Source organism: Apaloderma vittatum, unplaced genomic scaffold (assembly GCF_000703405.1).
Source record: "Apaloderma vittatum isolate BGI_N311 unplaced genomic scaffold, ASM70340v1 scaffold18856, whole genome shotgun sequence".
Classification (NCBI taxonomy): domain Eukaryota; kingdom Metazoa; phylum Chordata; class Aves; order Trogoniformes; family Trogonidae; genus Apaloderma; species Apaloderma vittatum.
In genome coordinates, this window is record NW_009720245.1 from 5,968 (window position 1) to 28,975 (window position 23,008).

Sequence of the window (23,008 nt, forward strand, 5' to 3'; positions counted from 1 at the left end):
AGTAACTGGGATGAGCTGAACTGGGTTGTGGACTGCAGCAGCTGATGTGTTCCTGAGGAGAACAGGCCGGATGGTGGTAACCCTGACTGAGGGCTGGGTTGGCTGGAGACTTGGCAGCCACTAATACTTTGCCCAACAGAGAGTGCAGATTAGTCTTTTTAAACAGTTGAAAGACAGTTGTGAAAGGTTCCTCGAGAGCACTCAAACAAGTTGTTTGGTCTCAAAGCTGTTTTTTTAATTTCTTTTTTTTCCTCTCTGATGTTTGTTTTACCTAGGATGTAGAATTCTGGTGGCAGACAACTTAAGTGATTGCCTGTACCACCTGGACAGCAAGCAGACTTCAAGCCTTATTACCCCCATTCCTTACAGTATCTTTTTTTTTTTTCCCCTGTATCTGAAGTATGGCACTCAAGTTTAATTTTAATACTATTGGAGCAAACCTGAACAGAATCACTCATTTGGGTCTAACAAACATGAAAATGACCTAAAACGCTTTTCTGAACCTTTAACAATATTTACATTTGCTCTCCCTTTATTTTAATATTTGGAGGTTACTTTTCTACAGTTATCGTTGTCTTTTTAAAATCTTCTACGCTGACTTTCACATAGTTTCACTACACAAAAGGAAAACTTAAATTTCATTTTTATTACTTACAGTGTTTAAACTTTGGAAGCCATGGGAGTAAAGGTCCAGAGACCTCGTTGCTTTTTTGATATAGCCATCAACAATGTACCTGGTAAGAAAACCAAAATATCCACTCAGTAACATGATATTCATACAAAATATTCAAGAATAATATAAATGCAAGCTAACTTTGTAATAAATATGGCTTGTTTTTTTTTTTAGCTGGAAGAGTTGTCTTTGAACTGTTTTCAGATGTGTGTCCAAAGACATGTGAGAATTTTCGCTGCCTTTGCACAGGTTTGTAGATTTTTATGTTTGTTTATGACTTTTAGTGTAGTACCATGTTAGCTACTTTGACATCTATGTTATTTTTCCTGACATTTTCTTACATATAAAAACAAGTATGCAAAACATTGGTTCTTGGTCTCTGTAGAGATTTAGCTGATTTCTCATGTACGTCTGATGTAGAATCAAAGCAGTTGGAGCATTGGCTTAGTGTGTTGCAGGGAGTGTATACTGATCAACTTTAAATACAGGCACAGTAATCTGATTTTCTGTTACTAGCATAGATATTACTGTTCTCATTATATAACATCATTGAGTCTTGAAAGGTAGCCAATAAGAGGTCAACCACGTAGGCTTACTTTTGAGTCTCATGCTACCTTGAGGTATTTGAAAGTATTGCTGGTATTTGTTAGGGTTTTTTTTCTTCATTTTAATTTTTCTTTGTTGATGGAGACTGGTGATTTCTGCTTCTCTTGAAACTCAGATTCTTTCTTGAACAGAATACTGAGAAAATTCTTTCCTGGAGGCGTTTGCAAACAGAATTCTTGTCCTGTGGACTGCAGGCTTTTAGTGAAAACGCTGACAGTTCAGGAGAACTTAAATTTATTATCATAAGAATAATTTTGTGAATACATAAATAGCATACATGCTTTCTGTCATCAGCGTTTTCTGCTTCCTTTCCTCCCAGCTCTGTCATTTTTCAGGTCAAGGCACTGTAGCTGTTAATACTGAATCACTCGGCAGTGCTAATGTGATCTCAGTCAGGTGTGGGTGCATAATTACATTCATGTCAGGTTGGCTAGAACGCTTAACTTCAAGTTAGTGCACCATTCATGGTGTCTGCAGGAATGTAGGTATTATCTGATCTGACATTAGGTTTACTGGCACAAAAACAAATTATTAAAATTTGTTTACAAATTTGAGCCTTAAAGTGATTATTTTTGGTGGCTGTATGTTATCACGTGACTGTGGCATTCTGTATCTGCTGTCAACTGCCCCAAAGTTAGATTTATTATGTAAAGGTATTATTTCCTGTTACTGCTTTGAGTTTTTGAAGTCTTTCAGGTCAGGACCAAGTGCTACTAAGTTCATACCTAGCTGCTGGCATTAAAAATTAAATTCTTGTGCTGAACTACTTTGCTGCTTTAACGTATTTAAGAACAGTGAGGAAAATATATGGGCGGAGTGTTTATGATATTGATCAACAGCAAATTAATTAAAATTTTTATTTTAATTTGTTTTCCTTACTTATTTTTGGGGGGCAGTTTTGAAAAATATTTTGTTTTCTTAAAGAGGGATCAAGAGCTCTGTATTTTCCTGGCATACTTGCCAGATTAGTGGAACAGCTACAGCTTCACATTTATCAAAGTTCCTACCAGAACTGGTTTTTTTTCTAACTACTCAGATCCATGTGGAGGCACCGATCTGTTACAGTTCAGTTGGCAAAAGCTGCCAGTTCAGTAGCTCAGAGTAAGATTATAGGAATATACAGTCTAATGGCTTGCAAGTGCGGAGAGGAGGCGATCCTTTTCCTCCCAACACATTCAAGTGACGTTGCTGTTGCCTTGAGGTTGGCTCTGCTGTTCTCAGGATTCCCCACGAGCCGTTGATCCTGGTAACTCAGCAGAGCCCTTCTGTGCGAGGGGAACAGGAAGGTAGATCGGAGTGTGGCTGAAGCAGGGAGCCTGCCTGTGGGCCGTCGGCACCAGAGCTGATGTGAAGGAGGGAGATGGCAGTTGTAAACATGTGCGGGGGAGGGAACAAGACTGCTGCTTCTCCCTGCCTCTTAGTTTTTGTTCTGAGCTTTTGTGGTACCTTAACCTTGCCGTGTTGTAACTCAACATCAGAGCGTCCTTCTGAGTAATGCCGGTTATCTTAAACCTAAACAGGCTGTCAGTCCGCATGGAAGAAACCAGAGTTATGTACTAAAGTCAGTAAGTTCTTCTCATGTGACTGTGGAGACAGAAGGTAGTGTCTGCTCTGCTTTCTTAAATGCTAGTTTCTTATTGGTGTTACAACTGTGTGTCTACCTCACAAGCTAATTTTTCAGAGCTTAGTAAGTGATTTTGATTAAGTGTTTATGTAAGCACTTTTTCTGGATGGAAGTTCTGCAGGTACAGAAAGTAATTTTGTGGTTTTTTGTTCCTCCTCCTTTAGGTGAAAAGGGTACAGGAAAATCCACCCAAAAGCCATTGCATTACAAAAGTTGTCTATTTCACAGGGTTGTGAAAGATTTTATGATCCAAGGAGGTGACTTCAGTGAAGGTATGCTGTGAATCTTTGAAGAAGACTTTAATGCTTATCTATAAGGATATTGCAGGAGTTCTTTGTAGCACTGTTTACTTATATTAATTATTCTGTGGTTCAGCTGCTTTTTTCTCTTTTTTTTCTGTGTGAGAACAACCTTTACATGAAAACTTAGATAATAAACTTCTATAAACATGCACACGTGCGTACAACATGCACAGTTTTGTTCTGTTATCTCAGTACTTGGAGTACTAAGGACTTTCTATTGAAAGGTTTAAATGTGAGGGTAAAATGCTATATCTGCTGCTGGAAACTAAAGAAGAAAGGGAGAATAGCAGAATATATGGGAGAATGCTTTCTTGTTTTCCAAGTTGGCTTTGGGACTGTGAAGATGTATCTTGATTTTCTTTGCAAATCTTAAGAATAATATCAGTGACTTGGATGCAGTTGGATCAGTATTTCATATTATGAAGCACCTTCCACATAATGTGACTCTTAATCACCCCTGTAAGTTGTAACTGACACTTTTCCTCTTTCAAGGAAATGGCAGGGGAGGAGAATCCATTTATGGTGGCTTTTTTGAAGGTAAGAGTTTTATCAGTCTGCTTTATTTTGGTATTACTATAAGCAATCACTTTTACATGCTGTAGTCTCTGTTCCATAAACCTGAACTTCATTGGTTCTGCTGAGGTTTTATCTGGTCTTAGAGGCCTTTGACTGTCCATTTTAGGTTCTTTTATTTTACTTTTAATATATGAACCTTTTTAACTAAAACTGAACTCCTTTATATTTGTCTATTTTACAGAATTTTTATAACTATTTTTAAACACGCTTTTTGGCTTTAGTAGTTAACTAAAAGTTAGGGATTGTTTTTTCTTCCAATGAATAGGAGAAAGGTGCAATGGAATCAGATTTCCTTGCAAATGTTTGTTTCTTTTAAACATAAGCATAAAGCCCTGCTTTCCTGAGCCCAAGAAAAACTGCTGATAAAGAGGCCATTGGTGTTTCCACAGTCCTTGTTCTTTGTCAGTGTTGCAGAAGAAATAGCTCTTCTGCACTCCAGCGTGTTTCTCAGCCTGTGTTTGTCCAGAATGTGGTGGAGCATCTCTGTCCTTGAAGCAGTTTTTGTGTCACACCTGAGCCCATGTGTTGGCTAGCCGCTGCCAGCAGGAGTGGTTATGCTCCTCCCTCTTCCCTGCCACTTTTCTTCCAACATTCATTCTTGTCCAAGCTTGCAACAAACAATCAAAGGAATTACTCACAATTTTAGCAGGCCCAGGCTTCCTTTTTATATCAAACCCTGAATTGAATCGATAATTGGCAACAGCCAGAAGAGGGAGGACAATCTTACCTTGCACTGGCTTGGAAATCTATTTATTTCCCTATTAGTGAGTGGACCTAATTCAGTAGTTTGGCAGGCCTCAGAATCAACACAAATGAGTAGCTGGATTTGAGGAAGTACGTTTTGGGGGAGATGGAAGAAGGAGCAAAACTTCTGTCTACCTTCTGGTAGTCGCAAGCTGGCTCTTCAGCTCAGCTGCAGCATGAAACTGAAGTCACGGGAGATTTCGCTTTTGCGGATTCCTTAACCAGCTCACCACAGGCCTATGCTGTGCCAGCCAGCAGTTGTACGGGTGACTGGAGAGTGACTGGGGCTGTCCCTTTCACTGCCAGTGACACAGCGTGATGTGAAACCGTGACCTTACCAATAGCGTACTTTTCTTCTTTGTTAATGCTTGCTCCTGCCATCTGTACTGAAAGACTGTTGAGCAAACCTCCTCTGTCTGAAGAGTTTGGATCCCCCAACAGCCTCCATGCTATTACTGGAAAGGATGAAGACAGGTTGATCTCTTACAGAGGTCGTAAATTGAGCAATAGGGATGACATTTCACAGGTTCATTGGGATTTGGTTTGAACTGTTATGATGATTTGTTCATCAGAAGTAGGATTTATTCAAGTTAAACTTACTTTCTTAATGGCCAGCTTGATAAGTGCATCTGTGTATCTGACAGACAAAGTTGTTTGAGATTGCTATCAAACTGGATATCCACGTGTACTAAAAAGTAATAAACCCGCAAAACTGCCTAAAAATGGTTTCTCTCCAAAGAGAATGATCAATATGTGCAGAATAGAGAGAGCAAAAACTTGAAATGTTAAGATCTCTGCTAATGCTGGTAGGAAACAAATCTCTAGAACAAGAACACTCAGTTTTTTAGTGGTTGGGTTTTTTTCTTTCACAGGCTATAAACTATTGATTCATATTTCTCCTTATTAAATTGCATAATTTAGAATGGAGGGAATAATATTTTTAGAAAGCTATTATCTTGAATCTTTTTTTAATACAACTTTTTACTGAATTGACTAGCAGGCTTGTTTAATACATGCGAGTTTACTTAGATTATAGCCTTTATCTAAGGATATGCAGTATATTTTAAAGTAACTGAAAACTTTCTTTAGACGAGAGCTTTGCTGTAAAGCACAACAAAGAATTTCTCCTTTCAATGGCCAACCGAGGGAAAGATACAAATGGTTCGCAGTTCTTTATGTAAGTATTGTCCTCTCCTGAAACATGTGTGCCTCGCTATTTGTAAGCTATAAAGGTAATCCTTTTAAATTCTGGAGACCTGCTCCTCTGCAAAGCCAAAACTGATGGTTTTTCACAAAGTTACATGGAAGTAGCCATTTTCCTAATGTGTTTTTTAGGGAGCCTGACTGACTATTTTTCACTTTTGTGTTTAGTCCTTATTGTCTGTGCAAAAGAGTTTTTGGTAGTTCTCAGTTAGCTCTATTCTGACTTTGGCAATAAAGCAAACCTGTTAGTTTCTTGTAGGAGTCTTAGTGTTGTCTTGTAGGAAGCAAATGAGCTCTGTGGAGTCTCAAGAGTAACAGAGGAGTTTTTGTCGCAAAATCGCTTTCCAGTGCAGTCTTATTTACAGTTAAAACTAAAATTCTTAAAATACATTGTAGCAAACTCTTCTTAATTCTAATATATCTACAGAAAGCATTATTGAAATACATCACTCTTACCCATGTTTCATGACCTTAGTTAACATGGTGAGTTGTGGATGTCACTTTCCCTTATTTTGGGATTTATGACTGATTGTTACTGCAATTATTCCAGTTTTTTCATTCTGCCATGTATATGCCATGGTAACGGTAGTATAGGGGAAAGCTGAGAGATTAATTTCTAGTTCTGTGTCAGTCTGTACGTACAGTTGTTTTTCTTTTAATTTCTGATTTTTTTTCTACTGTGTGGAACATTTTTTGCTGTTTTCCTGCTCCGAGACAGTTGCCTTTATTTTTATACCTTTTCCTGGTAATACTTATATAATTTAATAAATAGAATGCTTATACCATGTGAGCATGCTATCTAAAAAGAAAATTGTGCACACTTTTGTTCAGTTAAATGAGATAAAATAATGAATTGAATAGGTATTTAAATGTATGAGATATTGAATACTTTTAACTGCACATAACCTTAGAATAATATATATTGATTTTTTTTTTTTTTTATTAGTTCATTCAAAATGACTTCCACCTTCTTATTTGTATATGACATGTTTCAAATGTTGACTGCTTTCCACTAATACTGATTTTTTTTTTATCTTTTAAAATTAAAATCTGGAAACAACAGAACAACTAAACCTACACCTCACTTAGATGGGTAAATATTTCATATCTTCTTCTGTTTGTTTGGGAACTGCCTTGAGAAAATGAAGTACTAAGAATTCTTGCTTTTGTTTAAATTCTTCAGACATCACGTTGTTTTTGGACAAGTCATCTCAGGTCAGGAAGTTGTGAGAGAAATAGAAAATCAGAAAACAGATGCATCTAGTAAACCATATGCTGAAGTACGCATACTGAGTTGTGGAGAGTTAATTCCAACATCCAAAGGTAAAGTTGAACTGTACATTTACATAAATACAGGCTATGAGCTAATTTTGCTTATGTTCTTCCCTGTTGGTTGCTTATAAAAATATTTAGAGATTTATTCATGATGGATGGAGGGACAACTGGCAAAACCATCAATAACATTGCAGTACGGTTTGTCTTCTAAAAAACTTAAAACGTGTTGATGCTTTCTTCAAAGCTTCTCTTGGATTTCCTTACACTAGCTAAATTTCAGTGCAAAGACGGCAAGCTCTTGTCCCATAGACAGCAGAGTGCTGTTAAAAGACTGGTGGAAGTGTGACTTCATTTGGTAACTGCTGGGGTTTTTGTAGGTATTGCGCTTATTTCAAGTTTTCTTCAGGTGAATTTTCAGAAGAGATGGAGTAGAAAAGCCAGCAATTGCCTTTTAGAAGATATCCTTTCTAAATTACTGTAAACTGTAGTCTTGAACAGAAATAGGACAGAACCTGCCTTTCTTTGTGGAAGAGATGCCCTGCTTTGCCATTCCAGAGTCAAACATGGTGTTGGACTCTGCTTCTCTTACAAAAGAAGGCTCAGTCTCGATATTGTCGTTCTGGAGAATTTCATTAGAGGAAACCCAGGATGCGTGTTTGTTAGGAACTATGATGGGGATCATAATGCTTTTTTTATTTGTAGTCCCTTCTGTTGATACGTACTCTGAAGATTGCACCAAGGATGTTGAAACCTAAAACAAGAATAATTGTTTCTTTGGACTAAGGAAAACACAGGCATTCGAACTTGAGCTTCTTTGGTTTTCATCTCCTTTTTGATGCAGTTCTGTGTTCACCTGTTATGATGTTTAGCAGAATGACTTGGAGTCTGAAGTGATATCTTCAAAGCCTCAGCATTCCAGGCAAAGTTGTCTTATGGCTCCTGACTTCTCAAAGATTCTAGAACTCCTTAGATTAACTCATTAGTCACCCTGTGTGTTAGGACATAATTTTGTTTTTCCGGACAGTACTCGGCAGCATGGTGCACAGGTAGTGTAGATTAAAAAATAGAATAAACCAATACAGGTATAGCAGGGGCCAAACGAGAGGATGAGATACCCTTGGCTTCCTTGATTTGCCACACTTGCTTTTTAGAACACTCGAATGACTAAATGAAAGGTTTGGCACTGAGCAGTCTGATGCGTTATGCAGGTCTTTAAAGTATCTGTCATCAAAAGAGGGAATAAAGTAAGTACAAAATGTTTTTTCCTTTAACTTTTCCTAAAAACAACAGGCTTCTGCAAAGGTCTGACTGAGTGGTCCTTATCCATTTGTCCATGTCCTTGTACCTCTTTGCCTTAGTACTGCTGGGATCCTGGAGGCTTTGCCCCCTGTAGCTGGTGTGCCACAGAGGGGGTTCCTGGCAGGGTGATGGGACAGCCTGCTCAGCTGACTGTAGGCACAGGCCGGGTAGTGCTGGGCAGCAGCAGCGTTTGGAGAGCACGAGGTCTGAGGCACCAGCATTGGGCAGGTGGAGGCCGGAGCTGAGTGTGGGGAGATGTGGGCTCTAATGGGCACTAATGCAGAGCCAGCCTGGTGAAGGTGCTGCCTGACAGCATGGTGGAGATCCTGGTGAGTGGAGAATCCTGCTGTTGAATGGGAAAGGCTGAGTGTAGGACCTGCAAAGGGGAAGTCCCCTGCTTCTGTGAGAGATGATAGTATGGCTGGAACTGTTTGCCAAATGCACAACATGGAACCACTGAAGAGCTGTGCTGACCTGAGGCAGAGGAGATAGGAAGAAGAGTTTGTCATCACCTCAGGAGAAGGAAATTTGCCGAGCTGCGGTCCAAACCTGACAAGTGGAGCAGGAGAGGCCCTTGAAGCTGTCCATGTATGGAAACAGCCAGGGAATCCAGGTAGGAGGAGCAGTGTCATGGCCGATAATCAGCAGAGAGTCATGTAGCAGTGGAAATGTTTGTAGCACACTCCTGTGTGAGGCAAAAGGGAACTGGTACTGTGAAATATGTGGCAGTTAGCAGAGGAGACTGTTTCGAAGAGTTTGCTCTTAAGACAAAGGAATCAGGTGGCTGCCAGTGAGGGAAGTACAGTAGTGAATTTCTGTGGGAGAATACATCATGATAGCAAGGGAGGCTTAAACTAAAAGTACTTACTATATGCTCTTGTCTGGTAGGCAACACGAAGGAATTAGTCAAGTCTTTAGGGAATGAGAATAGAAGTGATACTTCTTGGATTTATCAGGGAAGCCAAGATGACGCTAGCAGAAGGAATCACAGTGGAAGTTTTGTGCTCAGTGTGAATGTTTTTAGGTTAAAGCTGATGGAAGGTGATTGGAATTTAGGGTATCATGATGAATATCCAGATGAAGTGCTTTATGAAGGAAGCAAATCTCTCTCTTATAGATGAATTGGATTTATTGGATGGGGATAACTTGACTGAGTTTACGTACTGGATGCTGTGAGAATTGAATGATACAGCAGTGCAATTATAGTATTGTAGACACCTGGATTTAGAAGCTTTCACCTGGGATATGAGAGGATGATCACCCAGGGAAGCAGAATGTTTGTCTTTTTTAATTCTTTAAAGTTAGAGGAGTTAGTGTAAGTGAACAAGAGAAGCTGAATTATTATTATTTTTAGAAAATATTTAAGTTCCAGGGAAAACACTGAAAGCTGGATGGGGAGAAAAGTAATCATTAAGCTAATATTTAGAAAGGTCATTATGGACTAGGTAAACTAATATAATTCTTAAGAAAAACTGGAACAAGTAACGCAGTTTTACTTTTCTTTAAGACAAACAGAAGTTTGATATCAGTTCCCAAAGTTTTGCTGAAGGGGTTTAGTCAAGCCCGGCTGCATTGTTTGATGCCATAACTGTGGCTGATCAAAGGTACATCAGGGATGCTTTCAAGAACGTAAGACACTGACATTCTGTTTAAAAAAGCAAAAAAACCAAATTAAATGGCTTTTTGCATTGGACAGTTTTTAACAAGAGCCTCTGATGGGGATTTCTCATTCTAAGTGTGTTTTTAGGGGATTCTGCACAGAGCAGTGCTAGACTTGTTCCATGATCTTTATTGATGTTATAGATGTCCCCGTAGAATCACTGCTCATAAAAGTGTACATTCTACAATTAAAGCAGCTTATAGCTGCCTTCGTAATTCATCAAAGAACAGTATTGTAATTAGGTCATTCTGTCAGTACAATTTCTTTTTTTAAAAGGGTATCAGTAGAAATCATCAAGCACTGATCCAGAGTACAAAGTTACACATTAGGAATCATGAAGTATCTGTGGAATAAGAGCAGGCTTAGAAATTGGTGATTCTGGTAAGTCATGTCTTAGCTGGACTTTGACTTCACTTTCCTCTTCTAACCTGTTCAACCTGTAGAGTAATAATTTCTTTTGCAAGCTTGTTACACATCATTTTTAGCCCCCTTTTTACAAGTTGGTTTGTAGGAACGGTTGTTTCAGACTTCTCTGCTCCCAATTATTTTATTTCCTAGTAAACTGGCCACTAGTTATAAACTGGTTTAGAATCATCGAATGGCCTAGGCTGGAAGGGACCTTAGAGATCATTTAATCCAACCTCCCTGTCATGGGCAGGGACGCCTCTCAACTAGATCAGGCAACACATGGGGACTGAACAGGGATTGAACCCGTGACCTTAGTGTTATCAGCACCACGCTCTAGCTTTAGCTGAGGCTGTTCAAAGTGAAACTGGAGATGGCATTTTGGTTTTTTCCTCTCTTCCCTCCCCCTCCTTCCTTTGCTGTTACAGTTGTGTGGCAGGTTGCTTGTCTCTGGACAGATATTTTTATAGACATCTGTGGTATGGAACTTTTTACAGTGACAGTGTCGTCTGATCAAGAATCAATTATGGGAGTGTTCCCTCACATATCTCTTGAGGACTAGGTTACTGTGTATAATTTCCATTGTAAGAAGCAGTGGGTCTTTAATCAAGCACTCGAAGACATGATTGGAACTTGTGGCAAATAATTGAAGCAAGACATGTGTGAAATAGATAAAAAAAGACCTGAAACTCTGAACGGCAAGATGAATAAACACTGGAAAAAAATACTGGGGAAAATACCTGTCTACATGTCCTGAAGTAAAGGCAACCTTTTTTTGGAGACGGCTGTAGTCCAACACAGGTTGATATAAGGTGACACTGAGTGTCACTGCCGTGACTTACAGGCTGAGATCATCTGGTGTGACTTCTGTGCCTGAGCTCAGAAGTTTTTTTGCCAGGTCATTTCTTCATTTCAAGTCCAGGAGTCTGATACCATGGGACTAATGTAAGACTTGATACAAGCCATAACAAGCTGAGGTGTGGGGGGTGCTTGTTTGTGCCACACAGCGTGATCGTGTAATTCATGAAGTCTGGCAGGTATTATAGGTCACAGTGAGTGGAGTAGGAAGTGATATATCTGTTTCAGATGTGGTCATAAGTTGAAAACTGATCCTGAGTTAATGGGCTGGAACAGTTGGACTGTAAATAGTGGTTTGCTTCTTTCTTGGTGACCTTAATGCTGCAGGATTGGTTTCATTTGTTGTGATCTGTAATTGGCCAGCACCAGGTCAGTTCAGGATTTAAAACAGCATTTGCTGCTGGTCAGAGATAGATAGATAGATGTCACCAGAAAGTATATTCAAGACTCCTTGCTAGATATGCTGTCTTTGCTGTGTAAAACACTTCTGGGATTTTTGGTTGGTTTTTTGGTTGTGTTTTTCTCTTACCATTTCATCCCTGCCTGCCATGTGATTTCCCAGATACATCTGCTATTGAGGTCACTTGCTGCATGTAAAGAATCATGTTACATTTGTTGAGGTAGTTTCTGACTAATTCACCTCTATTTCTGTCTGTTACTTATTTTAATGTAGTAACTAGAACATGCCTAAATTTGTTACAGGAGCGCAGATAAAATTGTCACAGATAGTTTTTGTCATACTTAAAACAGATGCAGGAGGGAGAAAATACAGGAAATAACTGCATTTCTTGATGCCTTATTCAGCCATTTCTAAAATTGATCTTGGAGGCATCTTGTTTTGCCTGAAGGCATGTAGGAAACAGTATAGTGCAGTCTATTGGAGTTTCTGAACGCATCAAACTCAAAAGTGTTGAATAGATGAGCATTTGAAAGTATCTTGGGACTTAGAAATTAGGTAACTTGTTAATAACATTTTGTGTTCATGGTGTTTAGAGCTCAAGTGAAATTCCTCTTTTGGACCGGATGTCACCAGGCCTATATGACACCATTCTCCTCTGATTGAAACTAATTTGGAAACCGTTCAGTTTTCTTTTCTATACGTTCACAGAGGTTAACAAGTGCATATTTATGTATTTAGACAATGTAAAATTGATACAGAGAGTTTTTATTAAATATAGTGCTGTAATAGGGATGTTGAGCAAAACTTGGAGAAAAAAGACCAGGCATCGTGGTCTGGACCAATAAAGGAAATAAAAAATATAAGACACTTGTCTTTCAGAAGCATTTTGCAAAAACCTCTGGAAACATCTGATGCGAACCAGCTGATTTCGATCAGCAGGCTGTCCTAAATAGGTAAGGCAGCTTCTGGTTCATAGTGCACCCAGAAATGGCCATAAGGCTAACATAGTCTGTGCAGTACAGAGGTTGTGTTTCAGGGTGTCAGGCTTTCATTAGTCTGTATCAAATGAGGCTTGTGAATAAACACGTAGAAAAAAACATGAAGAAATTCACTGTGGAAGTCATACAGGTATGACTTGTGTCTGTGACGCTAATCTCAAAAATTAATGCTGTTTAGTGCAGTGGGATTAAATTCCACCCACTGTACCAGTGTGGGGATTTGGTAATGTTAAAAGGAAAAAAAAAGTATCATAACGAGTCTGACTGCAAAAAGAGAGGCCAATATGCTGTCCTTAGTCACTTCTGCTGAGATTTTTTGCGCCATATATCTGATCTGCTGTTACCTGACTTAAGCCCCGGACAGCTTGCTGTCATCCACAGCCAATTCTTTTGGAAGTGAGCGATTTGCGTCGCTGTGAAGAGGAAATATTTCACCACTGCACTCTGAGTGGGAGCCCTGACAGAGTAGGCTACTGGTTTGCTGCAAAAGAGGTGTTGACTTGCATAGATGATCTAATGCTACCGGTTAATAATATATTTCCTGAAAATAAAGAGCAGTACTGCCTTAGCTTCTGTTGTGGATATTGTCTTGAAAACGTTGGCTGTTGATAGACCTAAAACATTAATGCATCAGTCTCTAGCTGGAAGGTGTCCTGGGCAAGACCTGGTAGATGAGAAGACAGAAGTAAAATACTTCATATATTTGAGATTTCACTGTTGTACATTCAATAACTATATACAGAACAAAATTTAATATTAAAAGATGATGCTATGAGTGAGAGCTTAACTATTGCTTTTCTGAGAAATGCTGACTCTCTTCTCCATTAGGAACCCGTAATTGTCTGTCTCTGCAGTTGGTGTAATATATCTGCACTTACCTTGCTACTCTAAAGCTTATTATTTCTGTTATTTTTTCGTTAAAGCTGTTCTGTTTTTTAGTTTCCTAACCCGTAAATCTCTTTGCCTCGTTCCCTTTCCTTCCCATTTTAGCGGGGAGAGGGGATTAGAGAGCATCTGTCCGTGTTTAGTGGCCGGCCCAGCCCTAGCCCGTGACAAATGGTGAAGTCAAATAATATTTGATGCTAATTAGCAAAGTCAACTCCAGCAGTCCAAAAGCAACCAGTGTGCTCTTCTGGATTTTCTGGATAGAGCTTTTTGTCTTTTTTTTTTTTTTTTCCTGGACAATAGCGTGATGTGAATTTCATAAAACATTTGAGGGAGTATTCATTCCATTAACTGATTTTCCTGAAGCATCTAAACTCAGAAGCTTAGACTTCCTTTAGTGAAGTTTTTATAGTATGTTTTTTATTTTTTATTTTCAAATTAGTGTGACTCTGAAATAATACTTAGATCACTTTTAATAGTTTAAGTACGTCTCAGATCAGTTAAAGGGCATAAAAAGGTGTGTTTCCTCTTGGATCACGTTGAACTAATACCAGACTGCAGGTAAATTGCTAATTTGCAGCTCCAGCAGCCACATGAGAAACAGTGAAATATGTAATTAAGGACTAGTCTGCTCTTTAACAGGGTGCTTTTTCATACCAGATGGTTGGTGGGTTATTTTTATCTTTTTGTTAAAAATAAAAAAAATCCAGAACAAACAAACAAACCCTGAAAAAACCCAAACAACACATGGTAAGCTAGAGGATTAGGACTATTCTCTGAGCATGATTTTACTTAGCAGGAAGGTTGGTTGTTTGAATCTACCGTCTGAGCTAAATTCAAGGAGAAATTAGTCTGCACCGCTTATTTTCTGTTTTAAAACTTCTCATTTGTGATTTGAATAGGTTTTATATGAAGTCCAGTTCGACCTGAATCCAGAGAGAATTTTTTATAAGCCGTTTCTAAGGCAATTTTAAATAATTCTTCATACATAACTTAGGTTGTATAAAATGTCATCTGAAAGCTTAACACAGTTCTACAAGTTCTTGACAGCATAAATTTGATACTTTTAGAGCTTTGTAAATGCAAAATACTGGAAATTTCTTATGTATTTCTAAGCGTATACTTTACTGTAGTTGGGAGAAGCAGTGTTTTCTCTGAAATATCAGTTCATTCTTAAATATTTTGATGAGGTAGTCTCATGACACAATTCTAAGAAGCTCAGGCAGATACAAGATAAGTTGATTTTTCTGAGATATATTTAGAAGTGTTTGATACTAAAATGCATCTTTGCTGTTCTGAATTGAAGCCAAGAAAGAAGAAAAGAAAAGACACAAGTCGTCTTCCTCATCCAGTGACTCGGAAAGTTCGAGTGATTCAGAATCATCTTCTGACTCATCATCGGATTCTGAGAGTGCTTCAGAAGAGAAATCTAAAAAACGAAAAAAGAAACATAAGAAAAATTCCAAGAAACATAAGAAAGAAAAGAAAAAGAGAAAGAAAAGCAAGAAAAGGTAAATTTTGAGATTTGTTTTCTTGCGTGTAAGCCATACAGTAGCATTTTCTTGTCCTATAGCTACAGAATAGTATTCTGTAACTAGTGACGTTGGTGTTTTGAGGATTGGGAGACAACTGGTTTCCATAAACTTTTATGTTTCTGATCTGATGGCAGAGGACGGGGTCCGTGTGCACAGGTGCTGCAGCTTGGGAAGGAGTGAAGGAATGGGCTTAGACGGGCATGGATTTGGCTTGATAAATTGCTAGAGTGCTTGGTTTGAAATGGGTGCTGATAGCTCATTTCCCTAAATTCAGTGCTATACAATGCAATTTAAATTATATGCAGTGGGACTCACAAGAATATAGTATGGAGGAATAAAAGCAAAACTAAACAAAAAATAATAAAATAATATACTTGAGGTTATTTCTGTCTGGTGTTCTAGTTTCATTAGAAGATAATAAAACTCAAAAGTTTTTTCTAATTTAATAGTTTTTGCTTATAATTCACTGAGATACAAGTTGTGTCAGCGTAAATTTTTTTTTTTCTAAGGTAGCAGTAAAACCTAAGACATGTTCACTTAGGACATTTCTGCCTAAACATTGTTTCTGTGGGACTAAAACCGTTGCATGTGTTTGTTTATACCAACTGACTGGAATTACAATAGTTTGTAGCCAAGTTATATTTGCTAGTGTAAAAGTTAAATTTGGCTCTCCTGATAGTGTTTTTAAAAGGAATTTTTTTTAAAGCTATATCTAAATAGAGAGTAAATGTATGTTCAGTGTTGCACCGCTGGAATTCAAAGACAATAAATATTGGTCAGAACTCTATTGCAGTTGTACATTTTGAAGCAAAGATAGAGGGGAAAAAAACCCAAAATCATTGCTTCTAAAATGGCTGTTTCTTGTGGTATCATTGTGTATTGAATTAAGATAGTTCTGATTATTTAAATAGATTAAAAGGTCTTCCCTCATTCAAATAACTCACTTTAAGTATAAACACTTTTTTATGCAAAAATAAAGCTCATCTAGTGAAAGTGAGGATGAAAACCCTGAAGCACAGCCATTATCTACTGTCCGTCCTGAAGAAATTCCTCCTATACCTGAGAATCGGTTCCTGATGAGGAAAAGTCCTCCTAAAGTAGATGAGAAAGAAAAAGAGAGGAAAAGCAGAGAAAAGGAAAGAGAAAGGTAACGTGTGTGTTCTGAGTGTTGCTATCTGCTGACAGTGGTACGGCCACGCTACTGTTGTAGGACTCTGATGTTAAGTGAGTCTTTTCCCTAAGTAACAGCTCCACGTTGTGAGCACTGCTGGATGAATAGTAGATTTTTCAGTTTATTGGCAACTGTTGTCTTTGTCCTAGAATGAAGGCTTAAGTGTCTGAAAAGGGTTTTAGAGAATAAAAATTTAAAATGACCGATTCAAGAAAATGAAAGGAAAATACATTGCAATTTCATTTAGAATTTGTTGGAACTGTCCAATCTGAATCTGTAATTAATTTTTCTTTCACAAGTGGAAAGACCTAGAAATCTGGTAAAATATTTCGTGGTGACAAAAATCTGAAGTTTTTACTGTGTGGTTGTTGCTGTCTGCACTGACAATAAAAATAAAACTAAATGTTCTTGTTTAGTTCTGAAGAGGTTTTAAATTTCTGAAGAAGTTTTAAATTTGGTTCTATTTTCTCTTTTTTCTTTATTATAAACAGTATAACTTCTTTTTTTTAAAATTACTTTTTAGTAATCTATCGAATTCACAATCAACATACCAGAGGAGGCTGTTAGTGACCAGATCTGGAAGGAAAATAAAAGGAAGAGGACCAAGGGTAAATGTTTACAGTCTGTTCCCCAGAATAAACAAGGCAGTAGCACAATCTTACTGCTGATGTTAGTAACCATTGTCATTAGGATGGTTTCTTTAAAAAATAAATATAAAACAGGATGATTTATTTTGTACCTTCTTGGTAGCTTGAAGGAAGACAGCACGGAAAATTAAATTAATTTCCTTTTTGCTTACTGAGTTTATTTGAAAGAGTAGGGGGATAATAAAAAAAAAAAAAGTCTTTGCTTTACTCTAGTATTTTGTGAATTAATGAATGGAAAAGCTTTCTAGTGAGCACCAGAACGAGTACGACATCAGTGCCAGGAATGTGGGGAAAACTTCTCCCATTATTAGCAGCGGGGAGCTGTCAGATTGGTTCTGCTTTTGTGAAGCCATATGCTATGCACTGCTTGTCGCAAATGTTTTTAGTAACAGAAGTGTCTATCCTTCAAATTCTTAGTAAAAACTGTAAAGAAAAAGTGTCAAGTGTTATTTTCATGTTGCTTGTCAAAGCGAAGAAGAATTTTCATTGTTAGAGAAGTGAGCTGCATTTGTGCTAATTAAAAGCAACAGAAGAGCTCTCAGCAGAGTACAAAAATACTGAAATAGAGGTTACCTTAAAAAGTTACTTCATCAGACATTCTGTTTTCTTGCTGTAGCTGAGTGTCAAGTACCTTTCTCAGTAAGTTAATAACTTGTCAGTGGAAACTCAGTGTACACATGTGAAGCATGATGTTAGGTGCGATGTAGAATCAGCTGCCAGTAATAAAAATCTTGCTTAGCTATCACAGCACATGAAATTCAATCTTACACCCAATTTTCTCTTTCTCTTCAAGCGTTATCGGACACCTTCCAGATCCAGATCAAGAGATCGATTCCGACGCAGTGAAACTCCTCCACATTGGAGGCAAGAAATGCAAAGAGCTCAAAGAATGAGAGTCTCTAGTGGAGAAAGATGGATAAAAGGGGACAAGTAAGATGACTTCTTTCCAGAGTACCTGCACTGAGATTTTTTTATTAATATATTTAAAGTAATATCTGTTACCTTAGATTTTCAGTTATCATTGCTTCCAGAAAAAAACAGAGCACCGACTTGGTTATCCCATTACTTAACTGTGTCTGATTTTAATCATGCTTCTGTAAATGCATAGTCATTAATGTAGATGACCTAATGTGATCTAAGTTTCGATCATGAAGCTGTCTCATTTCTGACTTAATTTTTCAGAGTGGAAGTGATGAAAAATAATTTTGAAATCATATCTTTCTCTCTCCAAGGAGTGAAATAAATGAAAACAAGAAAGATAATCAAAAAAGCCCAGGAAGAGGAAAAGAGAGAAAAACATCAGACCACAGACAAGTTTCTGAAAGTCCAAGCAGAAGAGGGGAAAAAGAGAAGAAGAAAGATCACAAATCCAGCAGTAAAGACAGGGAGACAAGAAGGAATTCAGAAAAAGATGACAAGCATAGCAAAAGCAAGGCCAAGAGAAGAGCTAAATCTAGAAGCCATAGTAAAAGCCGAGAGAAATCAAAAAGTAAAGAAAGAGACTCTAAGCACAGTAGACACGATGAAAAGAGAGTAAGATCGAGAAGCAAAGAGAGAGACCATGAGAAAGGCAGAGAAAAAGAAAGGCGCTATGATTCTAGAGGGAGAGATAAAGAAAGAAGTAGGAGCAAGGAGAGAAGTAAAAGGGCAGGCTCTAGGAGTGATGAACAAGACCACAGGAAGAGTAAAGACAGGGAGAAACGTAGGTCGAGAAGCAAAGAACGTGAGCATGCCAGAGGAAAACATAGTTCCAGCAGTAGAACAAGGGATCGAAGCAAGAGCCGAGATAGGGGTAGGAGAGGACGATCCAGAAGCAGGGACAGAGATCGCAGTAGAAGTAAAGACTATTCGAGGAATAGAGACAGAGAAACAAGAAGAAGAGGAAGATCAAGAAGCAGGGACAGGAGAGGTACACCTGATAAATACAGAGGAAGAGAAAATAGGAGGAGGAGGGACTCAAGGAGCTCAGAGAGGGAGGAAAGTCAAAGCAGAAACAGGGAGAGGTATTCGAATAGAGAAAGTAGAAGCTCGTATAAGAGGAATGATTCTGAAAGCCAAAGGAAGAGGCGATCAAAAAGTCGTGACAGTAGCAGTCCTGAGTCTGGTAAAGATAAGAAGTCTAGTAGAGATCAGGATAGAAGTCCAGACTCAAAAAAGAGACCAAGTAGCAAAGAGGAAGAATCAAAAAAATCATATTCATACAGCAGTAAAGAAAAGGAAAAGACCAGATCCTCAGCAGAAAAAGAAATAAACCAAAAATCAAAGAGTCAGGAAAGAGATCATGCCCCTAGTAAGGATAAAAAGTCTGATCATGAAACAAGTCCTGGAACAGATGACGACAGGCATGGATGAGTTTGTGGACTTAATGTTTCCGTTGTCTCAAAGTTTTAGAGACATTTTGGGGAACGCCTTTTTTTAAGATGTGGACTTCAGTTTGGTCTTTTGATAATCTAAAACCTGGATCATTTGTACTGCTAAAGTTTTAATAAACTTGAAATGAAAAACAAATTATACGTGTAATACAGTGTGCTGTGTTTTAAGTATTTCATTGGTTTATGTATCCTTCCTGTGTCTTGGCACCTAGAAAGGTAACTTCAGTGCCGCATTTATTTTGTACCTGGTGAACTTTAGTTTAGTGCAAACAGTGGCTGCCTGTTGAAGGAAGTTGTTTCGTGTGTGAAGAGGAAAGCTGCAAGTGTACTACATGTCACCTTAAAGCTAGGAGAATGTTGCAAGGTGTCCATCACTCCAGTGTTGCTACATCTGTATTTCAGTAGGTATAAATCCAAAGGAATGTAATTTATGGAGGAAAACTAGATTGTTGGTTGAGTTTTTTTTGCAATCACAAAGTTAATTTAAATAAATCTTCACTGTTTGTACTTCTGTTACTGCCAACAGTAGAAGTAATTTCTGCTGTAAGGCAGTCATTTGTGTTTGGGAACTATTTCTTTGTTCTAAAACAATTTTTTTTAACTGCTGATCAGTGTAAATTTTTTTTTCTCTGTAATCTCCTTTTTCTGTTTCGTGCTTTCATGCTTGTCTACTGCAGAAAATTCAACTTGGATGCTTCAGACTAACCTTCCTCAGTTGCTAATTAATGGATGCAGAGAGATGAAACATTAATACAATTTAACAGTGGGTGTCAGAATAAGGAACCAGGAAATCCTTTCTGCTTTTGCTGCTTCTTAGCAGTCTACAAGAAAACTGTGGCAGTTCTCCAGTCTGCTGGGTTTTTTGTTTGCCAATTTATAGTTTGTTGGGGGGAGGGGTAGATGAAGCACAATTTCAAGTAATATTTTAATACAAGCTCTTAGTTTTAAGCAAAGATTTGCTTTCTTCCCTGCATCCGCTCCTTCTAAAGATTGTACTGTGAATTCCTCCTCATTCTCCACTACGCGTGTCTCCCTCAATCCATTTCCCTCCCTTTGCCTTCCTCTGCTGCCCCTAGGACCAACCCGTGTTTCTTTCTCACGACCATACTTCGGTAGGAAAGAGAAAGGAGGTTGTGGGCTGAGAGGAGGATAGAGTTGGTACAAACTCCGACCCTTCTTTCAGTCCTGTGAACTATTCACGCCAAAAGCTGGCAGATCTCGAAATTCCTTAGGTGAAGTGACAAGTGCTAATGTAAAGCAAAGCTATAATAGTTGATTTTGGGTTTTTTTTGGCAGATAGTATGTGATATAACTTGTTCTTACTGTCTTTTTTATGAGTTCAACGTTTTTGCTCTATAAACCACTTTGTGATTGGTGTGTGTCTGCGGCAGGTTAGCAAACTGCTGAAACTTGGCTTGACTTTGTGATCGGTTGTTACTCTAAAGGAAAACAGTTCTGCCTTGAAAGCCAAAGAAACTACAGGATTGTCAACAACAAGCAACCTTTTTAAGGGAAGAAAACTACAGATCTCTAGTGTTAGTGTTACTTTTGGCAAAAAAGCTAGTGGAGCTGCAGCTGTTTTTTTCCCCTGTGTTTTAGTATGAATTTTGCGTTGCAGTGGTCATTTTATGCAGGATGTATAAAAATGTTTCCCAAGCCCACCTGTGGGTGGATGATAAAGCTGTTCCTTAAGAGAGCTTATAGGAGTGAGCCAAAGACCTGTAGAGTGGACCTGGTCTACGTGAAGCCACTCTGAACTCTGTGTAACTTTGGAGAAGTTGTAGTCTTGTTTTGTGGGACTGCGGTAAGAAAAAGCTGGGAAGGTAGGCTCAAGAAAATTGTCTGGCGGCTTGGCCAAAGGCTTACTCTGCATTTATGCTGTGCTGTGCATGCCATGTGCTTCAGACTCGTTTAAAAACTGCCTGCAGTGTTCTTTAACTGTTTTTTACGGAGCTGACACACAAATCAAGTATTGCTGAAGAAATATGCCTGCACTACTGAGAATATTCTCGCCAATACGACCAGATCTCATATAAGCATGCAAATAAACCAGAAAACCCTCAACTATACTGTCTTTACTGTAGAAAAGGGGGAAAAAATGCAAGCAATCAGCAATAAGGCAATCCATAGGAAGTGTTTAAAAGTGTTGCAAAGTCTTTTAAGTTAAAATCGCAAAATAGGCACTATATGCAATTGTAGTGTGCAGCTGTATGTAACTACTTATGTCAAAAAATGCCTTTGTATACCCTTTCGTATGAATTTCTTTTCTTTGCTACAGTTCAAAAAATTATTTGTACAAATTAAATGAGCGCTAGTTCTTTCATAGCCCATGAAAAATTTGTCTGAGTTGGTGGCACAAAGCTAATTTTCTTGGTTTTAATGTATGTTGTAAGAAGCTGGATGCTTTTCAGTTGCAGACAGTGGGATACACTTGATCTCTTGAGAAGTGCATGCTTGGCCTGTACTGGATGGTGAAGTGTTTTAGCGCCAATCGCTTTGTTTAAACTGAAACACAGCAACTGCAGTCTTGTAAGAAGGAGGGTTTGCCAGACCTGTGCTTTTCTTTGTGAAACTGGAAGTTGAGAATGCTGATAAAAATCCAGCAGGACTGGAGCACAGCCCCCCAGACAGCAAGAAGTCCCCAAGCAGCCGCGGGCTCTTGCTGCCCTGTGAGGTGCTGACTGCTGCTCCTGCTGTCCTGGGGCTGTTTCTTCCCTGGATGGCACAGCTTCCCTGCTCCCAGCCCCACGGTGACCGCCTTGGGCCGCGGTCACAGTCTTGCTCAGCACTGTCTTTGGCAGCGGTGTCACAGCCTTTCGGCTTTGAGAGCTGAACTGGAAGCATGTCTGAAAGCAGTACTTGTGTGTACCAGAGGTGGTCAAAACAATGCTCTTAGTCTCTCCTTGGGAACTGGGGTAAAAAAAAGTAGATTTAGAGAACAGCTTTTTCTGTCAGTAGCCCACAGCTGACCTTACCCCAGAGAAATAGAGCCTCAAGACTCAAGGTGAAATGAGGGCAGGGAGTCCAGGACTGGCAGCATTCATTTCAGTGTATGTACAGGCTTGAAATAATTTCCAAAGGTTGGACGTGCACTCTCTGTTGTATTGATAACAGACATGGATGTTTTACTAGTACCATGCAGCCTCTGTATACATGGAATGCTGAATTCAGTATCAGCAGTAGCTTCCCAAACTTTAATCCGAAAGAGACCGTCATGTTATGTTGGTTTTTCTGGGTACTGCCATCAACTCAGAAGCACAAATCCTTACGGAGGGTGCATGGATGAAATGTGAAGGTTGTGAAGATGCTATTACTTGTGAAAATGTGTTGCTGCCTGCTAATTCTTTAACACAGCCATAGTGTTTCAGGTGTTGCTTTGGTTTTGACTTGTTTGTTGTTGGAGTTTTTTTGGGGGGGCTGGGGTTTTTTTTAAGGAGAAAAAAAAAACCACAACACAGCTGCAGTTGCATTTTAATCCTTTGTTTTATCTGGTTGTCAAAATTTTAACCTAAAACTTCGTGCTTGCTAATTGAAATCCCCCACTATGCACTTTTCTTGCAGTGATCTTTGTCAGATACCCTGAAAAATTTGCAGTGACCCCCTAAGAATGTTTAACTTGTAATAGTGTCAGTCTGGCGAGTGGATCCTAGATTAACATAAACATAAAAGCAGCAGTCCTTAAGCCACCTTTCCTGGAATTGTTGATTTGTTGTTGTTTTATTGAAGCAAATAAAGTATTTTTGGACACACTTTCTAAAGGCATAGTAGACTCATT

At 38.6% G+C, this 23,008-nt stretch overlaps 1 protein-coding gene across 1 annotated transcript; it reads left to right on the top strand.

The window, feature by feature from the left end:
- Positions 1–656: 656 nt before the first annotated feature.
- On the top strand, positions 657–19,213 carry PPIG (peptidylprolyl isomerase G (cyclophilin G)). Its single transcript, XM_009870961.1, has 12 exons — positions 657–737; positions 848–922; positions 3,068–3,175; positions 3,698–3,742; positions 5,615–5,702; positions 6,792–6,821; positions 6,912–7,051; positions 14,815–15,019; positions 16,023–16,190; positions 16,738–16,822; positions 17,655–17,791; positions 18,094–19,213. The coding sequence occupies exons 1-12, from the start codon at positions 677–679 to the stop codon at positions 19,211–19,213; spliced, it is 2,262 nt and encodes a 753-aa protein (XP_009869263.1). The 5' UTR covers positions 657–676.
- Positions 19,214–23,008: the final 3,795 nt, after the last annotated feature.

What these genes read in the sequence shown, in the direction of transcription:
- PPIG (XM_009870961.1), top strand. Translation starts at nt 677, where the DNA reads ATGGGAGTAAAGGTCCAGAGACCTCGTTGCTTTTTTGATATAGCCATC. An exon ending in AGGAGGTGACTTCAGTGAAG is followed by an intron (nt 3,176 to 3,697) that starts GTATGCTGTGAA and finishes TCCTCTTTCAAG; the next exon opens with GAAATGGCAGGGGAGGAGAA. An exon ending in TAAAAGGAAGAGGACCAAGG is followed by an intron (nt 16,823 to 17,654) that starts GTAAATGTTTAC and finishes TTTCTCTTCAAG; the next exon opens with CGTTATCGGACACCTTCCAG.